Source organism: Maylandia zebra, linkage group LG1 (assembly GCF_041146795.1).
Source record: "Maylandia zebra isolate NMK-2024a linkage group LG1, Mzebra_GT3a, whole genome shotgun sequence".
NCBI lineage: Eukaryota > Metazoa > Chordata > Actinopteri > Cichliformes > Cichlidae > Maylandia > Maylandia zebra.
This window is the reverse complement of record NC_135167.1, coordinates 33,331,272-33,350,972: the sequence shown is the minus strand read 5'-3', so window position 1 is coordinate 33,350,972 and position 19,701 is coordinate 33,331,272. Positions and strand designations below refer to the sequence as shown.

Here is a 19,701-nt window from a genome sequence, read left to right as displayed (position 1 = left end):
AGTGACATGACATAAGAACCCAGAGCCATTGCACGTATATATGATCTGGGTCCAAATTAATGTTTAACAAAGATCCAAAAGGGAAGCATCTTTCTAGAATGTTTTCCATATAAAAACATGACATATTTAGAAAGTTCTGACGGGGATCCTCTACATTTGGGAATTATTACACTCATCATTGGAACTTGCTTTACACTACAAAATCATCCACTTTCTAAAATTAGTTGTTTTAGCTCCATTTTCCCTCCCTTTAAGCCAATCCTCTTCTGATTGGCTGCCCTTCGCAAACAGAAGATTCGCATAACAGGTGGGTGGAGCTTTTATGCTCAAAGCTTAGGGCTGTGTGCCTTAAATGACCATCTACTCTCAGTGACATCATACAGAGCCAAGTGTATTAAAATAAATATCTAAGACTAAACATTCATGAGCATGCTATTCATTCAACTGCTAAATTTCCGCTGACCTCGCCCCCACCAGTCTCCTCTCAGCCAGTTCGCCCCCCCCCTTAAAAAAAAAAAAAAGTATTTTGGTGGGTTCCAATGAAAATTTAATTTTACCTGGACAATTGACAATCAAACTCGTTCCATTATTCAGGTTGCAAGAAAATAATTGATTTGCCCCCTATTCTCTGCCTCTCCCATGCTCTAGCTCCCTTCCCATAAGCGAAGTAAACAGAGTAAGGTCAGAGGTCAACAAGCCCTCAAGAAACTCATCATTCACACAGCAGCCAAAAGTCAAAGGGCAAAGAGCACTGGGAGTCGATACCACGCTCTCTACATGTGCGTATGAGCTGAGACAGGTGTCGAAATATTTATTTGCCAGATTAAAATATCTTTTGAACGTCAAGATTTCAAACCCCTTTTTTAACACACACACACACACACACACACACACACACACACACACACACACACACACACACACACACACACACACACACACACACACACACACACACACACACACTGCTCTGCACCGAGGCACACCTCACTCTCCATGTTTGTCTGAAATCTTGACAGCTACTTCGGTTCCAGCCAAGCGTGGAGGATTGTCTCCCCAGGCCTAAATAATGCAATGAAACCACCTCATCTTAGGGAGAAACCTATACTGGCCAGCACATATTGGGAACGGAGAGCCAAACCAGGTAGGGGGAAAGAAATGGAGAAAGAAAGAAGCATGAAATAATAAGTATGGGAAACAGAGGAGGGAGGAAAATTTACTGGGCATGAAGATGAAAAATTCATAGCACCCTCATTGCAGACAGACACCCCCCACCCCCATCAGTAAGTGATTCAGTGTCTGGCTGCTCATGCTATATGTGGGCCAGCACAGGAGGAGGAGAAATCACCAGGTGACAGAAAAATCATTCGCAAGCTATCCTCTACCTGCTGCACCTATAAACTACTTGAATTTTGAGAAAACAGTGAAAGTGGCGTCTGTGCATAGGCCATTAAACAGATTCTATTGTATTTAAATACAGCAAGATGGTCCCTGTAATCCTATGCACATGTCCAACATTTAATTGGCTAGAGTGACCAAATGGTTCACAAGACTCAGTGCTACAATCAACAGATTAGCTCTACAGATTTAATGCTAGTGGTTTTGCGGATGATGTGGTTCTGTTGGCTTCATCGGGTGAGGGCCTCCAGCTCGCACTGGAGCGGTTCGCAGCCGAGTGTAACGCAGCGGGAATGAGGATCAGCACCTCCAAATCTGAGGCCATGGTTCTCAGCCGGAAAAGGGTGGAGTGCCCACTCCGGGTCGGGGATGAGTTCCTGCCCCAAGTGGAGGAGTTCAAGTATCTCGGGGTCTTGTTCGCGAGTGATGGGAGAAGGGAGCTGGAGATCGACAGACGGATTGGGGCTGCGGCTGCAGTAATGCGGACGCTGCACCGGTCAGTCGTGGTGAAGAGGGAGCTGAGTGTAAAAGCGAAGCTCTCAATTTACCGGTCGATCTACGTCCCTACCCTCACCTATGGCCACGAGCTGTGGGTAGTGACCGAAAGAACGAGATCGCGGATACAAGCGGCGGAAATGAGCTTCCTCCGAAGGGTGGCTGGCCTCTCCCTTAGAGATAGGGTGAGAAGTTCGGCCATCCGGGAGGGGCTTAGAGTAGAGCAGCTGCTGCTCCACATCGAAAGGAGCCAGCTGAGGTGGTTCGGGCATCTGGCAAGGATGCCCCCTGGGCGCCTCCTGGGCGAGGTGTTCCAGGCATGTCCCACCGGGAGGAGGCCCCGGGGCAGACCCAGGACACGCTGGAGAGATTATATCTCTCGGCTGGCCTGGGAACGCCTTGGTATTCCCCCGGACAAGCTGGAGGAGGTGGCTGGGGAGAGGGAGGACTGGACCTCTTTGCTTAGGCTGCTACCCCCGCGACCCGACCTCGGATAAGCGGATGAAGATGGATGGATGGATGGATGGTTTGGTGGGGAGTTACATATTCATTTTATTGGCTTCAAAAGCATAAGAAGGTGGTTCCAGTTTATTTTTTAATCAACATGAAAAGAAAACACACCAAACTGAGCAAAAATATTCATACACTTTTGCTTGCCAAAATATGAACCTCATTTACTATCACCGTGACCCTATGCGTCATGTTATCAAGCTATCCAGCCAACACTAGCATTAGTCATATATCACTTTTTCTTACAAAAACAGGCCTCGCTTGCATTAAAATAAAAACAAAATGGGAAGGCCAGATTTCTACCATACAGAATTTATAATAGCAGTTCCCAATCAAGATATGAGGTCATGGTCATCTTTGATATCCAATATATATGGAACTACAATACTGTTAAAACCTTTGATGTGTATAAACTAAAGACACACAGTTTCAAGCTACTGCTACCAAGACCAGGAGCTACCAATAGGACTGTCACTCTGGTCTATAGTTACCAACCTGCTGAGTCAGAAGCTTACTAAGCCAGCCAAAAGCAAAAACGTTCCTTCTTTTGATTAATAGCTACCTTCCATCAAAAGCCTACCCAACCCAGCTACCACTCCTCTGCAGAGCCAGAATCACAATACAGATTTTGTGATCTACTCTTAATTCCACATTAGCCAAAATATGCTGAAAGACGAGTTGTTCCCGATCTGATGTACAGAATTATCAAGTGGAGTTACTTTTGCCCTTATTTTGTTTTTTCTACTTTTCTAGTTCTACCACAATGGTGAATGATCATAAAGTTTCAAATAATGAGCCCAGCATAAATGTGAGTTCAAATACTTGCAGCTCTGGCAGGAAGTATCTGTCCGGGCCCCACCCACCTAACGTTCTGTTTTTGAGGGGCAGCCAATCAGAAGAAAAGCTGAAATTGATCACCCCTAGGTGATCAATTTTAAAAGAAGAGTTCTTTAAATGGCTTGTTCAGAACTGGTTTAGAGGCGGCATAATAACAAAATATACAACAACCAGGATTATTATGAACTGTGAATCAATCAAAGTTACTGTAGCTGAGTCCAAGAAAGAAGGTTTATGGTTGCAAAGAAGCATAAGAGGTCTATGTCAAGTTCTCGGTATTGTCACCCTTATACCACTTTTATTGGGGCCAAAGTAAAAAATACAATCGCCAATAATTGATATGAATTGTATAATTTAAGCAACATGTTGTTGGTGGAAGATCCTTCACAGATCTAGAAGTGAGTTACTTGAAGGACACTGCCTAACTGCCATGTGTCGACTCCATCAAGGACATGTCACTGCTTGTAACTATTCCAGTCCTCCGCACAGAGTGTTAAAGTTGATCGAACTGAATCGCCGAACTTGCTTCTGATGCTGTGATAGAATGTCCAGCCTGCAGCATGCATCCACCCCGATCAGGTTGCACACACAGAGCCTTCTGAGTTGTCAGGGGTAAATATAGAGACTAAATGTGGATTCAGAATCTGACCACTGGCCACACCTCAAATAAAGAAGAAAAAAACCCCACACAGACAAGCAGTTGTACTCCTCTACTTCTGATGACCTCTTTTAAAGAGCACAACTCCTATTCTTAACCTCAAATGAATCTAAAACTGACCTTCGTTAAAAGGGCAAGCACATTGTTGAGTTAGTAAAATAGGATGGTTTCCTTATCATGTTTATCTGACAATTTTCTGAAGGCTGCATTAACCCATTTTTAAAAAAAAAAAAGACGGAAGTGAGAACAGAGAAATTACCCTCCTCTCTCAAGAATGTCCTCAAAATCAAGCAAAATGTCTCACATAGCAACACAGAGACCACAGATACCCTCACTGTAGCGGTCAAAGCTTCAGGTTTTTCCTTTTAGTTTAAATGTTGTCACGATTCTGCCTGGTAGGAAGCTGAGGATACTTCAGCAAGAACACACGACTTAGAACACAAATAACTCCTCAAAACAAAAGAGGAGCAAAATAAAGTCAAAGGTCAAACAAAGTCTTGTGCTGTGACCGTGGGAGAGCTGACCTTTTGCCACAATGTTTTCGTGTGCACATGCGATTGCCCGTGTGTTTGTGAGTGCAACAGACAGGCAACGCTTTTAGACTCTAAACAAACACCTCATTGCACATGGCTGCCTCAAACATCTGTTCACTTTAATAAGTCATCCCCTTGAGTAAAACGGAGCAGGTCGAGTGTATGTCTTTGCTACTGTTTGTGTTTTCAAGAAAGACAAAGTGTACTTACGGCAGTCTTGTTCGTCGGAGTCATCCTCGCAGTCGTTGTCTCCATCACACACCCAAGAGCGACGGATACATTTGCCATTGTCACAGTGGAAGTCCAGCGGTGAGCAGGTGGGGAGCACTGCAAGTAAACGAGAGCAGACAACAAGGCTGTCAGCAGAGAAAACAAACAAACACACTGAGCAGCTGAGAGAAGAGGACCACAAAAGAAAAAAACTCAAACAACATGGATGGGACGTGCTAATGTCTTTATGAGGATATTATAAGCAGTGTTGCTGACCAATAAATTTTGACAGTTTGCGTCAATGTCCTCTTTTTCTGACAACTACAAGACAATAACTAAATAAAAAGTAATGCATGAAGACAAAAACTACGATGAAATGTATTCACACTTTTGTCAACGAATAAAAACGAGATGAAAATATTCTGAAGTAATCTTAAGCGGTACGGTTAGACACGGACATTTGATCTGCCCCTGGGAAACTAGCTCCCATGCTCCACGTTTCTCATGAAAACACTAAATGTCAGCACTCGTGAGGAAGAGAAGAGCAGACACATGGACATATTATACATTTGTTGTCAACAAATGACGCTTTGTAAACTGTGTGGAGCAGCTATCACAGCTAAATACATTTTTTTTTTACTCCATAAAACTAAAAGAACTTAGATTATGATGAAAATCAAATGACATTTCATTCAAAAGACTGCGACTAAATTTAAATAAAAATTGTCAAAATGAAAACTAATATTAAGTACTTTCAAAATACCTACTAAACTATAGGCCAGATACTGTTGAGGCTTCAAGTGTGCTAGCATAGACAGCTACAGCATTTAGCTGCATCTAATCTGGACCTCTTCATGTTTGTGCTGTTAGTATCAACTGCAGCATTTTAATGGAACTATCTGACAAATAACATAGTCTGCTATGTGGTAAAAACAATTTTAGTAGTTTATACTTTGATTTTGGTATTTGATTATAATGTGATTCGTGTGTATGCCATATTCCTGTTTGCTAACTATACTCGCTAGTTAGCTGCTAATTTCTGGCTCCAAGACACCAATATGGCAGCAGGCTGAACACTAATCCTGAGGCTTCAAAATGCAGAGTCTAGAAGCAACGATCATTTTTTATTTGCAGTTTAAAAAGTTTTACCTCTGTCTGTTCCATTTGGGCTTGTGTAATTATCTAGATGATTGAGGGAGCTTGATAAGAGCATGTTTTCATGCTGCAATCCTAATGATTGACGAGTAGTGACACATTTGTGCTCTCACTGTGCGACACAGGCCCACAGTTTTGGAGACGCGCACAAAGATATAGCCTCCATTCTTCCACCCTGGTCATATTTCATCTGGGTCAGCCCCGAATAGCAAAGTGTGTATGCAGCTTCAGATGAAAAAAACAAACAAACATACAAATATGCTAACTTAGACAGTGTAATGCTGCAGCAGGCATTTTCAACATTATTTTGACCATGCCACAGATGGGACAAGTACTCATCACAACTAAAAATAATTATTAATCATAACCTAACATAACACAGTCATCACTCTTGCGAGGCTACTAGGTGCCCTAAAGGTCAGTTTGCCAAACAGCTGAAATAAAAAATCTTCACTCTGTATCTGGTCTAAGTTCATTGCGTGAGTCAGGCCTGGATCCAGGCATCCTCTTCTTCCCCACCTTTTTTCTCCTAACAGAGGTACTGAGCTCAGCTCAGCGCATTCCTCCTTAACTTCATATCCGCTCTACAGAGTGCAGCTACTTGCTATCTAAGCACCACCCGAATGACTGGCCCTTTGTCATCTGCAGACAGAGCTAATTTAATTACAGGCCAGAGAGGGATGGAAGTAGGAGGGAGAGAAGGCGAAGGGAAAAGAGGGAGCAGCGGCTCCTTACTATGGACTCTCACCCGACTGTCAATAGCAAATATGAAATATTGACCAAGCAATGCAGACTTTATGAAAAATGTATGACGTCACGCAGCGAGTTAACCAGCCAGGCAGACAAGCCAGGACTCGGGGAGTGAATTAAGCAAGTGTGCATCTGTGTGTGTGCTGGGGTGTGCCTTTGGTCTCCAGGGGGAAGTAAAACCCCACTGACCCATATACCCCAACATGGATACTACATTATTCAGAGAGAGAATCATAAGCAAAGAGAACCTGTCTCCCTCTTGGTCTACACATTCTCTTCACATTCTGAAGATCTCTGTCTAAATCACACAGTCACCCCCCCCAATTCAGACAGCCACTGGATTCAGTTCAATATAAGATGTAAAATCACCTTACAGAGACATCACATTAATTTGGTATGTGTCACTTTATCGCAGGAAGACATTTTAAGCAACTTTACATTTTTGTCAGCTAACAACATATTTTATAGAATCTGTGAGCCCCTTTCATAAAGGCAGTCCTTTCAGGTAATCTGACAGCATCTTAACATATCAGCTTCATGCCTGAATGCTCACATCGGCTACTTTTTCTGTAAAAGTTGAGATTACAACCTTACTGAGGTGGATCCAGTTTTTTGCCGTCGCTTATCATGGTACGAATGTCAAATCATGCCGCTTGCACGAGAATGCAACTGCCTATGGATCTAAACCAAACGTGTTGCTCTAGACACTAAAACACACAACAGTTTTTGAGAATACTCTAAACAAGAAAAATTTGAGGAGGAAAAAAAACAAAAACACTAGTCCATAAAGATCACAGAGCACCAAAGACACTCGCCTTTAAAGGCCAGAGACATGTTTTCTGACTTTTCCAACAAAAACCACAAAACTCCTTTCATGTATGTTGAAATCTAAAATCTCACGTCTTATAAGACTGACATGTCTTTAAAAGACTTTAAGTACAAGTCTTTACTGTGATGAAGAAAGAGTCTGTGACATGTCAGAATAATAATGATCACCAGTAATGACTATAATCTACATTTTGACAAAGTGTTCGCAGGGGCTGAAGTTAGCTTGTCGCTTGCATCTGTGTGTAGAAGTCATCATTTTGAGTTTATTACATATCTGTAAAATCAGAAAACAGGAGAAATCATCCATAAACATTTCCTAACAAAGAAAGCTTTGTAAATCTACAAAGGCATTACAACAGTGTTTACTTTATTATAATAAATTATTCCTGAAATGGAGACATGATCCGTCACAATCTAAGAGCCACATTTTATGAACCACAGTAAAATAGTTTATCTGTTTCATGTGCAACCATCTCTTACAACATTACTGAAATACAGCCAATGAATTATGAAAACTACAGTACAGCCAAAAGAGTCTTGTTTAAATGTACTGAGTCACCCTTAATTTCTTTATACTTTCCCAGGAAATTGGAAAATAAATGCAATAATTAGCAACTAAAACATGCAAACATACATGCAAATATAGTCTGTAAGGCAACACTAGACTTAATACAATTCCAATATTATCTTTATTAGTTCTCCAGGCTTCTTGAACGACATCTGAAGCTCTTCTTTGGATGTTTGATGCCTTTAGTTCTGTTCTCTGTCAAAATGATCCCACACGGCTTTAATAATGTTGAATCCACATTCTGTGGACTGATAAGTTTCCATTGTGTGGGTTTTTTTTTTTTTGGTTTGGTTTTTTTTAAATTCAGGTATGCTTTTACTGCATTGGCAGTGTGTTTAAGCTTTGGACCAAAGCCATTGCCAGTTGGATGCTTTCCAGTTGGTATTGCAGGGCGGTTCAAAATCTGATCTGATTTAGTAATCTTTTGATAAGATCCCCTACACCATTGCCTGAAATGCAGCCCCAAACCACGATACAGTCTCCACCTGAAAACTGCCAATTCTTGTATAAGATAAGATAAGATAAGATAACCTTTATTAGTCCCACACGTGGGAAATTTGTTTTGTCACAGCAGGAAGTGGACAGTGCAAAAGTTATGATGCAAAAATTAGAATACAATAAGAATAAATACAGTACACAGTATGTTCTACCAGTTCAGTTTCGCTGCACACCATGGCAAAGTATGTTAAATTTTGGGCTAACAACAATTTGGGAATTACTTTGTTGGTGCAAAAATATTACTTTACGCCTGTCAAATTGTGTATTTTTCATAGATTGAGCTAAAAGAAATGGTTTAAATTGAAAGATTTTACAGCAGGGTATTAGTAACAAAGTGGCTGAAAATGCAATTTAAATATGGTTCTTTAATAAGTTGTCTGTTATGTGAGACACAAGTCTGGTTTATCCTTTGAATTAGGAACCTCACCGATTCCTCTGGAAATGGTCTGTTACAAGAACTGAACTGAAATTGAGAGAAAAAGCAGCAAATGTCCAAACAAATATTGAAAGACCTTCAGAATGCAAGCAACACTGTAAAACTAAATAATAATATAATAGCATACAACTTTAAAGCTTAGTAAGCTTTTATTTGTTGTATTTGAGTGTTTCTTGATAGTTAGGGTTAGGAGTTGAAACCACTAGTGAAAGTAAACAGGAAATGACATTTTGTGAAGACTTCTATGGTGTGGCTGAAGGGAGTGATGGCTAAATCAAGTACAAAATTTAAAAAAACAAAACAAAAAAAAAAACAGGTCAAGTAGTGCCGTTTAGAATAAATTTTACAAGATTCACTCTTAAAAGAAAATCTCAGCTTAGATAAAATAAGAGTTTAACTCATAATGTCCCAAACAAGCAGAAACCCAGCATTGGCACAAATGTATTTAAACTTGTGATATCCTGAGAGCCTATCAGAAGACTGATGACAGCTGTGAAAACCTCTTTTTTTGTTAAGTAAAGTGATCGAGCTGCATTCCTGTACATTTCCTGGTCAGGCGTCAGCAGATTTATGGCCTCGAACAACAAAAGGAGGAAAAATGCTGGGTTGGAAACGTTTCAATAAATAATTCAGCTTATCTGAAGACTTAGAGATTGTGGTGTTAACGCGCACGCAAAAAAGCACACATGCAGACATAAGCCAACCATCACTGCACTGGCTAAATAAACATATTCTGCTTAAGTGCGGGATTGTTTAAGCACATGAATTGGGAGATATACAAAATGCATGCAAATAAAGAGTCCAGGACGAATCAGCGAGAGATACAGAGAGAGGGAGAGTATGTAGGTGTGGCCTGGTCCAGGTATCAGGTGGATCAACAGGGAGCTTGCTAGGTAAGTTGATGAGGTCTCCTGGAGCCTTGATCTCTCTTATCACATGGATTCGGCTCTGTACGGCGCTGCTCTTCTCTGGACCGCTGCATTCCTCAGAGGCTGACACTCACGCATGTGCGCGCACAGACGCACACACACTTCAACGCTCACAAGACCCTCCATCCGCTGTGTCATCTTGTGCATTCCAGTTATCACTTTATGATGAACTCAACTAATATGAACTCCACCTGCTACACTCCTACATTTCCCAGGATTGTGCGAATATTATTAATAGCTGCAATGATGTACATGCTTCCCTCAGCCCCACAATAAAGTAAGACAGCTCAGAGAATGATGTCTTAGCGAAACCCTGGTTAAAGATGGCATCTAACTTCAAAACGGGTGCACAGCTCATTGTGATCATGAGCGGCCTCATGAGCATCTTCACATTTGCAGTTGGATAACAGTTGCAGCTGATATCCATTTACACCCCCCCCCACCACCACCACAAACTTTTTTTTTTCCTTTTGAAATTTATATGGTTGTTTGACCAGTTCATTCACCTCCCATAGTTACACTTTGAAGTGTTCCAATAGTACAAAAATTTTTGTCTCAGTCATGCTTCAAAGTCTTTCAAAAATATTGCTCCTGAACATTTTCCATTTATTCTTCTGTGTGATGCTGTCCTCACACGTGTAATAGAACACACACACACACACACACACACACACACACACACACACACACCCTGACCTTCACCAATGAGCTTTTCTCATCCAAGCTAAAGAATTCCCACTTGTTTGTGTGTTATTCCCACACAAACAATGATACACACCTGCAAGTCTCATCATCAACACCAGCCTCATTCCTTTCCCCAGTTATTCTCTGGTGCACACGCACACATACATACACGCAGTGAAGAAACAAGAGTGTAAGTGTAAAAGTTGACCTCTTTAGCTATACTGAGAGTTTACCTGCATTAAATATTACAGTACAAAGTTAAGTCAATTCTTAAAGCCTTGTTTTTCCATGAATATGTGCAGTATTATTTTAGTCTCCGTATTCTGTAACCATGTAGCCAACAGATATTGCTTGATTACGCTGCTTCAACTTTTAACAAACAAATGTGTGTGAATGCATGCAGTCATTTCCTTATGTCAAACCTAGAGCCAAAAGACTAGAAAAAGTAAACATGGGTCTCCACTGTGAGTAAATGTTTCCTGTTGAGAAAATAGTAACATGGAGATGGAATGACCCATTTTGAGATGAAAGAGAGGGGAAAAAATACAGACATAATCAAAGGTGAACTATACTTGTTAGTAGGGCTGCCACGATTAGTCAACTATCAAAATCACCGACGACTGATTTAATAGTCGACACGTTGTTTGAAGCTTCAGATCACAAAAGACGCAGGAATAAGTAGTAGGATTTAAGAGTGTAATAACGGACTGAAACAGAAGGTGGCAGCACTGCATGTACAAGGATGCCAGCTGCCGTTAAACCCCGAAGAAGAAGAAGTAGCTCTGTCCCAGAATTCATAGCGCAGCTCAGTTTCCAACAATGGCGGCAGCTAGTTAGTTTTAATATTACTCTTATTATTCTTTCTGGGTCACAAAATAAACTTTTAACATATTTTTAGGCGAGAATGTAACTGCGTAAACCTCAAATATCTGCTCAGTTTATCAAGACACCACATATTTTCAAAAGCGCTCCGATGTTTTCGGAGACGTTTGTTACCCACTAGCTCGATAGCTAGCCGGGGGCTAGGCTCACTAGAGCCCGTGAGAACACCGGACTTCCGGCAAATCGTTTTCAAACTCACCTACTCAGGTTAAACATATATAAGTCACTTAAAAATGTTATTGTTTGGTTTTTTTTTTGTATTTTATATGTTCCTGAGTAAATCGGTTTGGCTGAGATCAAAGTTATAGTTTTTGCATAGCTGAATAAACCTCAAGCAGACAGCTGATTATCAGAAGCATGAGATGTTCAAGAATATACTCCGGTGTCCCGTTATATTTTAGATAGCAAGGAGTTTATTAAACTTCACCGGAACAATCTGCAAATTTCATTAAAATTTAATAAACTATCATCTTGCCTTTATTTATAGTCAGCACATACTTTAAACACTTAAAGCTGTAAGCTAATGATAGTTATATAAGAGCAGATGAATGCTGGTGCAATAAGCTGTACGTCTAATGTTCGACTAATCGCAAAAATAATCGGTGACTAGTCGACTATCAAAATAATCGTTTGTGGGAGCCCTACTTGTTACATGTGCAGGCACATCAGTCCTGCTGTGAGATTTCTGCCTCCAGCCCCAATCAATGGGAGGATGGAATATTTGAGGAAAGTCTGAATTCTGAACAGTTTCTTAAAAAAAAAAAAAAAGTGATTATCTTGTTAAGTTTTTCTTTTTCTGTTTTCCAATGCAACTTTCAGCGCAGTAAGCACCGCGAGGCTTTAGTGACCTTCATTACAACAGAAGGCGCAAATCTCAGAAACAGACATTTAAAATACAGCCAAAGGTGTTTGCATGGCTAGATATTCATAGAGATAACAAGAAAATGGAACCGTTTTCACACAAGCTCTGAAGCCCTAAACTTTTCCATTAGGCTTCAGCCAACAGAGCAGAGTGTGAGAATGCAACTGTCACACAGTTCTTGGTGTTTTAGGGTTTCTGTGCCTCCTTTTGCTTTGACTTTTCCTCCCTTTCTTTCTTTCTTTGCCTGTGTTGGTAGACACATGATCTAAGAGAACTTGTACATTGTTACATTATGTTACAAGTGATAATAATGAGCTCTGTTAAGTGTGCACGCTTACTGACTGCACGTCTGACTTGCATATGCATGTGTGTCTTTGTGTGTGTGCGTCTTTAGGAAGATGTATGTGGCCGTCTTTAAATGGCCTTGAGTTAATGGCCTGCCTCCTCACTGTAGAGTAGCTGAATCAAGTGGCTCTAATGGGACCAATATATCTGCCTAAGCGCCGCTTATCACACCAGCTCGACGGATGGGAGGATGAAAACATGAGGGAGAGAGGGAGACAGAAAAACAGATGTGCACTCCAGAGAGCGACACAGCTTCTTTCAAGCTTAAAAAGTGCAAGGATGTGCACGCGCATGTCACAAATATAAGGGTGTAACGGTGAAAATTGATGACAGTCTTTAAAGTGTTATATAGTCACTTCAGAGGACGAGTCACTGGGATGTCCTGCCATGGTGTACTCGTGTCTGTACACTGTTTGTTTGTTTCTGTTGGCTACTGTACAGCATCTAGCTGGAAAACCTGTGTTCTAATCAAAGCGCTTGTGTCCCATTTGGAAAATGCCTTTCCCAACGCCAGATGACATGTGAATCCACCGAAAGCCGAGATGGTCCAGTTTCCACCGGCACTTAAACGCAGCATGTATTTGTAGATCCGTGTGGAGCTGCACACGTGTTTATTTGCCAAGTTGTTTTGCACGTGTTCAGATTGCTTGGCTTTAGCGTGTAGACTAGCACGTGCATTTGTGAGAACTAAAAATGCTGCACACATCAGTAAATCTTTGTTTTTCTCTGTGAATCATGTAGCGTGCATCTGTGTCTAATTGGGAACTACAGCTTTTTTCTTCTAAACGGATTCATGGTCAGAGGGTGTGAAAGTCCTGTCTTTCATTGCTTAACCCACTCTGGACTTGTGACATGGCGGCAAAAGTAATTGTGAAACTGTGCATAACCTTGTGTCTTTAATTTTGTTTCTGCAGGCTATATGACGATGATGATTATGATAAAAAAATTTTAAAAAAAATTCAGCCTTTTCACTGCTGAATGGAACAAACTCAATTTACATTTGTGTCAGTAGAAATTCCTTAATGAAGACCTTAATACAATCAGTGGCATAAAAAGAACCGTTAACAGTCTGGAGCTGCCATACTTCTGATTCATTTCCAATCTAAATGCAGGAAGCACACATTGAAAAATAATACAAAAATGTCTCAAAATGTAAAAGTACGTCCCTCACCCTTCCTTAAACCCAGACTAATCCCCTCTGTCCATCTCTTTATTTTCCTCTCACAGCCGATCCCGACAGAGGTGGCTTATCTGATTTTGGGCAGCTCTGGTTGCTATCCAGCGCATATTTGAGCCCGTCAGAGCACAGTGGTACTGCCAGCACAGTTTTTTCCAGGAGTGTGTCTGGCAGCTGCTTGTGTAATGGACTTTTTCCTCCACCTATACAGTAAACAGACCTCGCCCTGTCCACAACGCCACTTTGCATTCATAAAACCCACTGAAAACTCACAGCAGAATTGTGTTTACTACCTGTCTGAGGCAACATAATCAACTCTGTCCAGTGTTTATCATAGTCTGCTGTATAAAGCAAACCCTCAAAACAAGTGACCAACAACTGTTTATTCCTGTTTTTATTACCTTATTTATCACCAGCTCTTTTGCACAAACTACAAAATAAAGTGCAAGACGAGGGAACTATGCACTGCAGTGGCACAGAAATTATTTGAATCTAATACTTGCTGCAAAAACATCATCCCGGGAGTATTAAAGCAATCCATCACAAATATAGTTACAGAACAAACTAAAATATTTCTTATCTAAAAAGCCCCTATTCAAAGAGCCATTTTACAGCATATTTAGCATATTTTCTATGCTTAATGCAAAGAGATTAATGCTTATGTGGCATTTTAAATGTTGCTGAGTCTATAATATATCCTCTGATACATCAAGATTAAAATGTTAAACTTCCAACAATAATAGTCTCCATTATGAATGAGCATGATCAAGTAAAACGCATGCTCAACCAATTAAAGGATGAAGCAAATCCAGCCCTCCCAACCACAGCTGTTCACTCCATCATTCTGCCTGAACTTTCCTGGACTAGTCTGGACCAGCAAGACTGTTTTGTATCTAAAGCTACAAAATAAATAAATTAAACAAAATTAAAATAAATAAATCACTCAAAGTACAAATGAATCACAAGAGTGGCTTTCCTGAATGACTTACAAGTGTGTGTAAGATTAGTGGTGATACAGCACATTGACAGGACATTTTACCGTCCATTATGGCAGATTAATGCTGAAGCGTTTGCTTGTTGCCATGACAAATCTCTGCGGAGCGCTTGACACCAGTGAGTAACACTTAAGCGCTGTCATCCTCACAGCCCACATATTTTCCTCTTAAGAAACTGAATGACAGGAAATACTCTGGTGCAGACTAATTCAGCATTATATGACTATTAGGATCATCAGTCTCCAGCTGAATGAATGCATCCATTTTCTTATGTTAGCTTTCTTGAAATTTTATATTTAACTATCATATTCAGCTCACAATACACAGGAAAGTGCTTGTGAGAACATGACCACAATTTGGGTGAAGACCTATTAGGCTATCACTGTGTGTAAGTTTCACTAAAATCTGAGAAATATTCTAGAGAGATCCTTTAAAGCAATTCTTAGGACCGTGGATAGAGAGATGGATGTGTCATCATGCCATAAGCTTATCAGCTTTCTGGAAGGATGAGCTAAAAAGGATAAAAGGATAATAAACAAAGTTAAAATAAAAGAAACAGGTTTACAAAGATGCAAAAACACACTGTGGGGGGGTGGGGGTAGTGTAATTGTGTTAGGTCCTGGAGGATCAAAGAAGAAGTGAAAGAAGGAACGCATCCGTACCTGGGGATATTAAAAGAGAAGAGGGTAAATGGAGAGACTTAAGACTTAAAACAAACTGAAAAGTAACAAACTAATAACAGAAACTATTGTAAGAAATTGGTATAGGCATTTTTTTTAAATTATTTTTTTGGGTGGGGTTTCGGGGTGGGATTGGTAAAACTTTTGCAGTATCATTTTATGAATGTAGTGCTGTGACACTTCGAGAGTGTAAGTTGTTAATGATAACATGTGAGGTGACAGCTGATTCTCACATCATATTACAAGTATGGAAACCTGCCACTGTCTGGTTCATGGCCCAACAAATTTATTTATTTATTTTATTTTATTTATTTATTTATTTTTTTTACACACGGCACCATAGAACCCATACGAGGTAAGCTAGCCCCTTATTGCTCTCTCTCCACCTATATCACATTTGATTAATACAAACGTGTGCTTGAGCCATCAGCAAAATCAACTATTAATTCTGGCATTTATTCAGAAAAAAAATGAAAAAGCCGCTCCAAGATGTAGAGCATTAGAACCTTTAGTAGAAAAATCAAGAAACCCAACTACCAGGTGAAGTACATGTGAGCACCAAAACACACGTGTTAGCTAAATAACAAAAAAAACAAAACAAAAAAAACTACAACTACAATACAGTTCCACCTGGAAAGAACTAAATAGGATCTATAACCCTCCTTTGTTATTCTTTACTTTTTACCAGCACCCACCAATCTATCATTCCCTACTTTCAATTATTCTATTAATTGTGCAAACCGCACGCGCTCACAGCCTGAGGTGATATCTGCAAAATGTTTATTTAGTCTGGCTGTCAAAAAAGTTCAGCAGAACTGCTATAATTGTGCAATTCATTATGTATCAATGCAATTTAATTAAGTGCAGCGACGCAACAGCACTCTGTGTTTGTAAAACTATTTTCAGTTCTGGCTGCCATTTTCTTCACATAAAACGAAACGCCGGGATCTGCATTCCCTTATTGTTTGGCACCAAGCCCAAACCCTGCAGTAAACATATTATTTTCAGCAGGCGGCTCTTTTCAATCTCTCTGATTTGAGCTGTCATGTGAAAAATATACTATTGCGCCACTTAAACACCCCTGTGTACCCCAGTTTTGGACAGCACAAAAGCTCTTATTGATTTTTAAAATCAACAAATCAGACCCACATTTTGTTTTCCTCCAAATGACTTAAAACCAACTGTAAACCACACCAGCTAAACTCTTGCTGGGGTAAAGTACAGAAGTTGAAACTGTGTCAGATTAAGATGTAAGCCAGCAGATTTGGGCAGCATTTATTAAACATTAGGACTGCATCAACACAGCACTCCTATTTCTTTTCATCAAACTAAAGCGTGGGCAGAATCTCTGACAAAACAACACAGGGTTGGCAAGGGAACAAAAAAAAAGTTTAGTCTGCCAATAAAATCAATATCAGCTGGCAGAACACAGCATAGGCTAAGACATGTAAAACAATGTTAATATGAAACTCACCAAAATCCAGAAAAATGTGATGGGGTAACACTTGCCCAGCTTCAGCTTGAGGCATACAAATCACAAGTACTGTGACTTTTTTTCATCAAAATGAAGATTCATAAACTATATGCTAAACCAAATAAATACTTTAAAAAGAAAAAAAAACTACCACTGTTAATGCAAAAGACATATATAAGCAGTATTTTCTTTTAACAAGGGTTGCAAAACATCAATTCTTAAATGTGCTGGCTTACACAGTTAAGCCCTCTAATATGATAGTGCACTGATTACACTTTTAAAGACTTTTAAAGCTTAAATCCACAACCTCTGCTGTAGTTAACATTGAAAACCTACTCAGACAAGTTTGTACAAGATTTAAAAAGAAAGTAAAGCCTGGCCTCAGTCCAATAACCCCTTTGTCTCTCCCTCTTGCTTCTGTTACTTTCTTCTACCCTCGATCACCCTCTAATCATGCCCTCTTCTGTGTGAACAAGTTTGCCCGCCTGGTTTACAGAGCAGGGAGTAAATATTTAGGAGGGAGGTGGAGGAGAGGACCAAGCGAGTGTTGGATAAATCAGAGAGGAGGAGGATTATGTTAATGTGTCCAAACAACTACGGTCAAATCCTGGGACAGAAAGAAAGAGACTGATGAGACAACAACAAGGGAAAGGAAGGGGAAGGGAGATGAACTGAGCGATGCTAGAAATGCAACCGCTTAGTGAGATATAAATGAGAAAGTCTTGGATGAAAAACAAAAAAGCAAAGGGAGTTGGGCGTGCAGGATTCCTGTGGTCAGAGGGCAGAGACAAGGAGGCTAAGGAGGCTGCAAGGACAGAGGGGCTCAGACAGAGAGAAAAAAACATGAGGGGGACGCAGAGAGAAAATCAACACATAGAGAAGGAGGGAATGGGGTCCTAATCTTCTTCGCTCCCACCTTCAGATCAGCTGAGCTCCTGCGGTCACAGCTGCTCTCTGATTGGCTAAGACTGCAGAGAGTGGTGGATTAAAGGACAGGAGGGGGTACTTCTTAGTTTTTGGTGGTTTGTGTGTGTGTGTGTGTGGGGGGGGGGGGGGGGGGGGCGCGTCTATATATGAATGCTCTTGTGAGAATCACTTTAATGCAAGGACACGGTGGTCACTCCTCACTTATTTTTGTTGAGAGGATTTGATCTTGAGTTAGGGGTCACGATTAGACCAAGTCCTGCACATATCTGAGGCCTTCCAGTATTTATCAATTCCCTTTAAAGTGTAAACTTGTCTGCACTTTTTTTCAAGTTCAACTGGGAAAAGTTCATTTGAAAAATACAAAAAGACCAGACTTCAAACTGAAGCTAAAAAAAAAAAAAAAAGACAAAAATTAAGACATTTTAATAATTTTAAAGACTTAGATGACAAATATTTGATAACTCTAACTAAACTTAATAACTCTAAAAGACACTTGCATAAAAGGTTTCATTAAAACATTTACTGGTGGCAGTTCCAGAGGTCTTTTAAAACATTTACACTCACAAAGTCGTGAATACCAAGTCAGTGAGTTGTTCAAATGACTTCTTCTCATGAATATGGTAAACATTACACCACCTGGAGGCCCAGTTATACCTGACAGGAGGGTCCTCACAAGTTGGAATGCCAAACGTGTGTGTGTGTGTGTGTGTGTGCATATACCTGTGAATGTGTGCGTTTGAGTTTTTAGTACACACACCCGCTTCCCAAACCTCACACGTACTTGTGTGAGCTGACAGCAGAGGAAGCCAAGTCTCATGCAGCGCTTTCAATCTCACCCAACAGAGATTTTCCTCTTCCATTTCATTTTACATTCACGGTCAACACACACACACGCACACACACACACACACACACACACACACACACACATACATATATATATATATATATATATATATATATATATATATATATATATATATATCTCCTCGGCACCCCCTGTCTTCTCACTAGCTGAAATCGTTTACTCTTTCGCAACCTCGGCCGCTTTCAACTCAGCAGGACTCCAACACTGTTGCAACGCGCGCGCGCGCGTGTGTGTGTGTGTGTGTGTGTGTGTGTGAGTGTGAGTGTGTGAGAGAGAGAGAGAGAGAGAGAGAGAGAGAGAGAGAGAGAGAGGTGCGCTTAGCTCAGTGTAAGTGAAATGCAGAGAGAGAAATAACTTGAAGGATGACCTATAACAGTGAGGGAGGATGATGCAGTAGGAGGAGATGAATGGTGAAATAACACATGATGTATTAGTTGTCCCAGGTTATCTTGTCTTATCTGCTGTTGTTATGAATATCCAGTGTTACTGTGTGCTAATAAATTGTATTGCCTTGAACTGGGAAAAGAGGTCAGAGAAATCGAAAGCCTGATAAGATATGATGGAAGACAGAAAAATGAGTCATACTGCAGCTGTTGGACGGGTCGCAGTCAAAAGGTGAGCACGGCTCTATGCCAATCACATTCACTGTGAGAGAGGACAGTCACAGCAAGGCCCAGGGCTGGACTGGGACAAAAAATCGGCCGGGGCATTTTGACTAGAGACCGGCCCACCAAGTATTATAGCAAAAACCATAAAGCCGTTGAATGAAAACAAACACTGTTGTCACAGTGATGTACACTGTCTCGTTGGTATATATGCATCAGTCTAATAAACTTAAACCTACACCATCCTCCCTATTCTGGTATTCTAAACAGTACCCGAAAGTAGACTGCTTGGTCGAGTTAACCTCCTGAACTATCTACAACACATGGTGAAAACCTGAAATTAAGACAGAGAAGACTAGAGGTGAGACATGATCATTACAGATTACTGATGACAGAT

At 40.5% G+C, this 19,701-nt stretch overlaps 1 protein-coding gene across 3 annotated transcripts in view; it reads right to left on the bottom strand.

The window, feature by feature from the left end:
• lrp4 (low density lipoprotein receptor-related protein 4) overlaps positions 1–19,701 on the bottom strand; it is a 111,042-nt gene that overhangs the window by 34,921 nt on the left and 56,420 nt on the right. For all 3 annotated transcript variants that reach the window (XM_014414079.4, XM_014414080.4, XM_076885243.1), the window contains exon 3: positions 4,642–4,758. In XM_014414079.4, the coding sequence (XP_014269565.2) occupies positions 4,642–4,758 (117 nt within the window). The remainder of the gene's footprint in view (positions 1–4,641; positions 4,759–19,701) is intronic.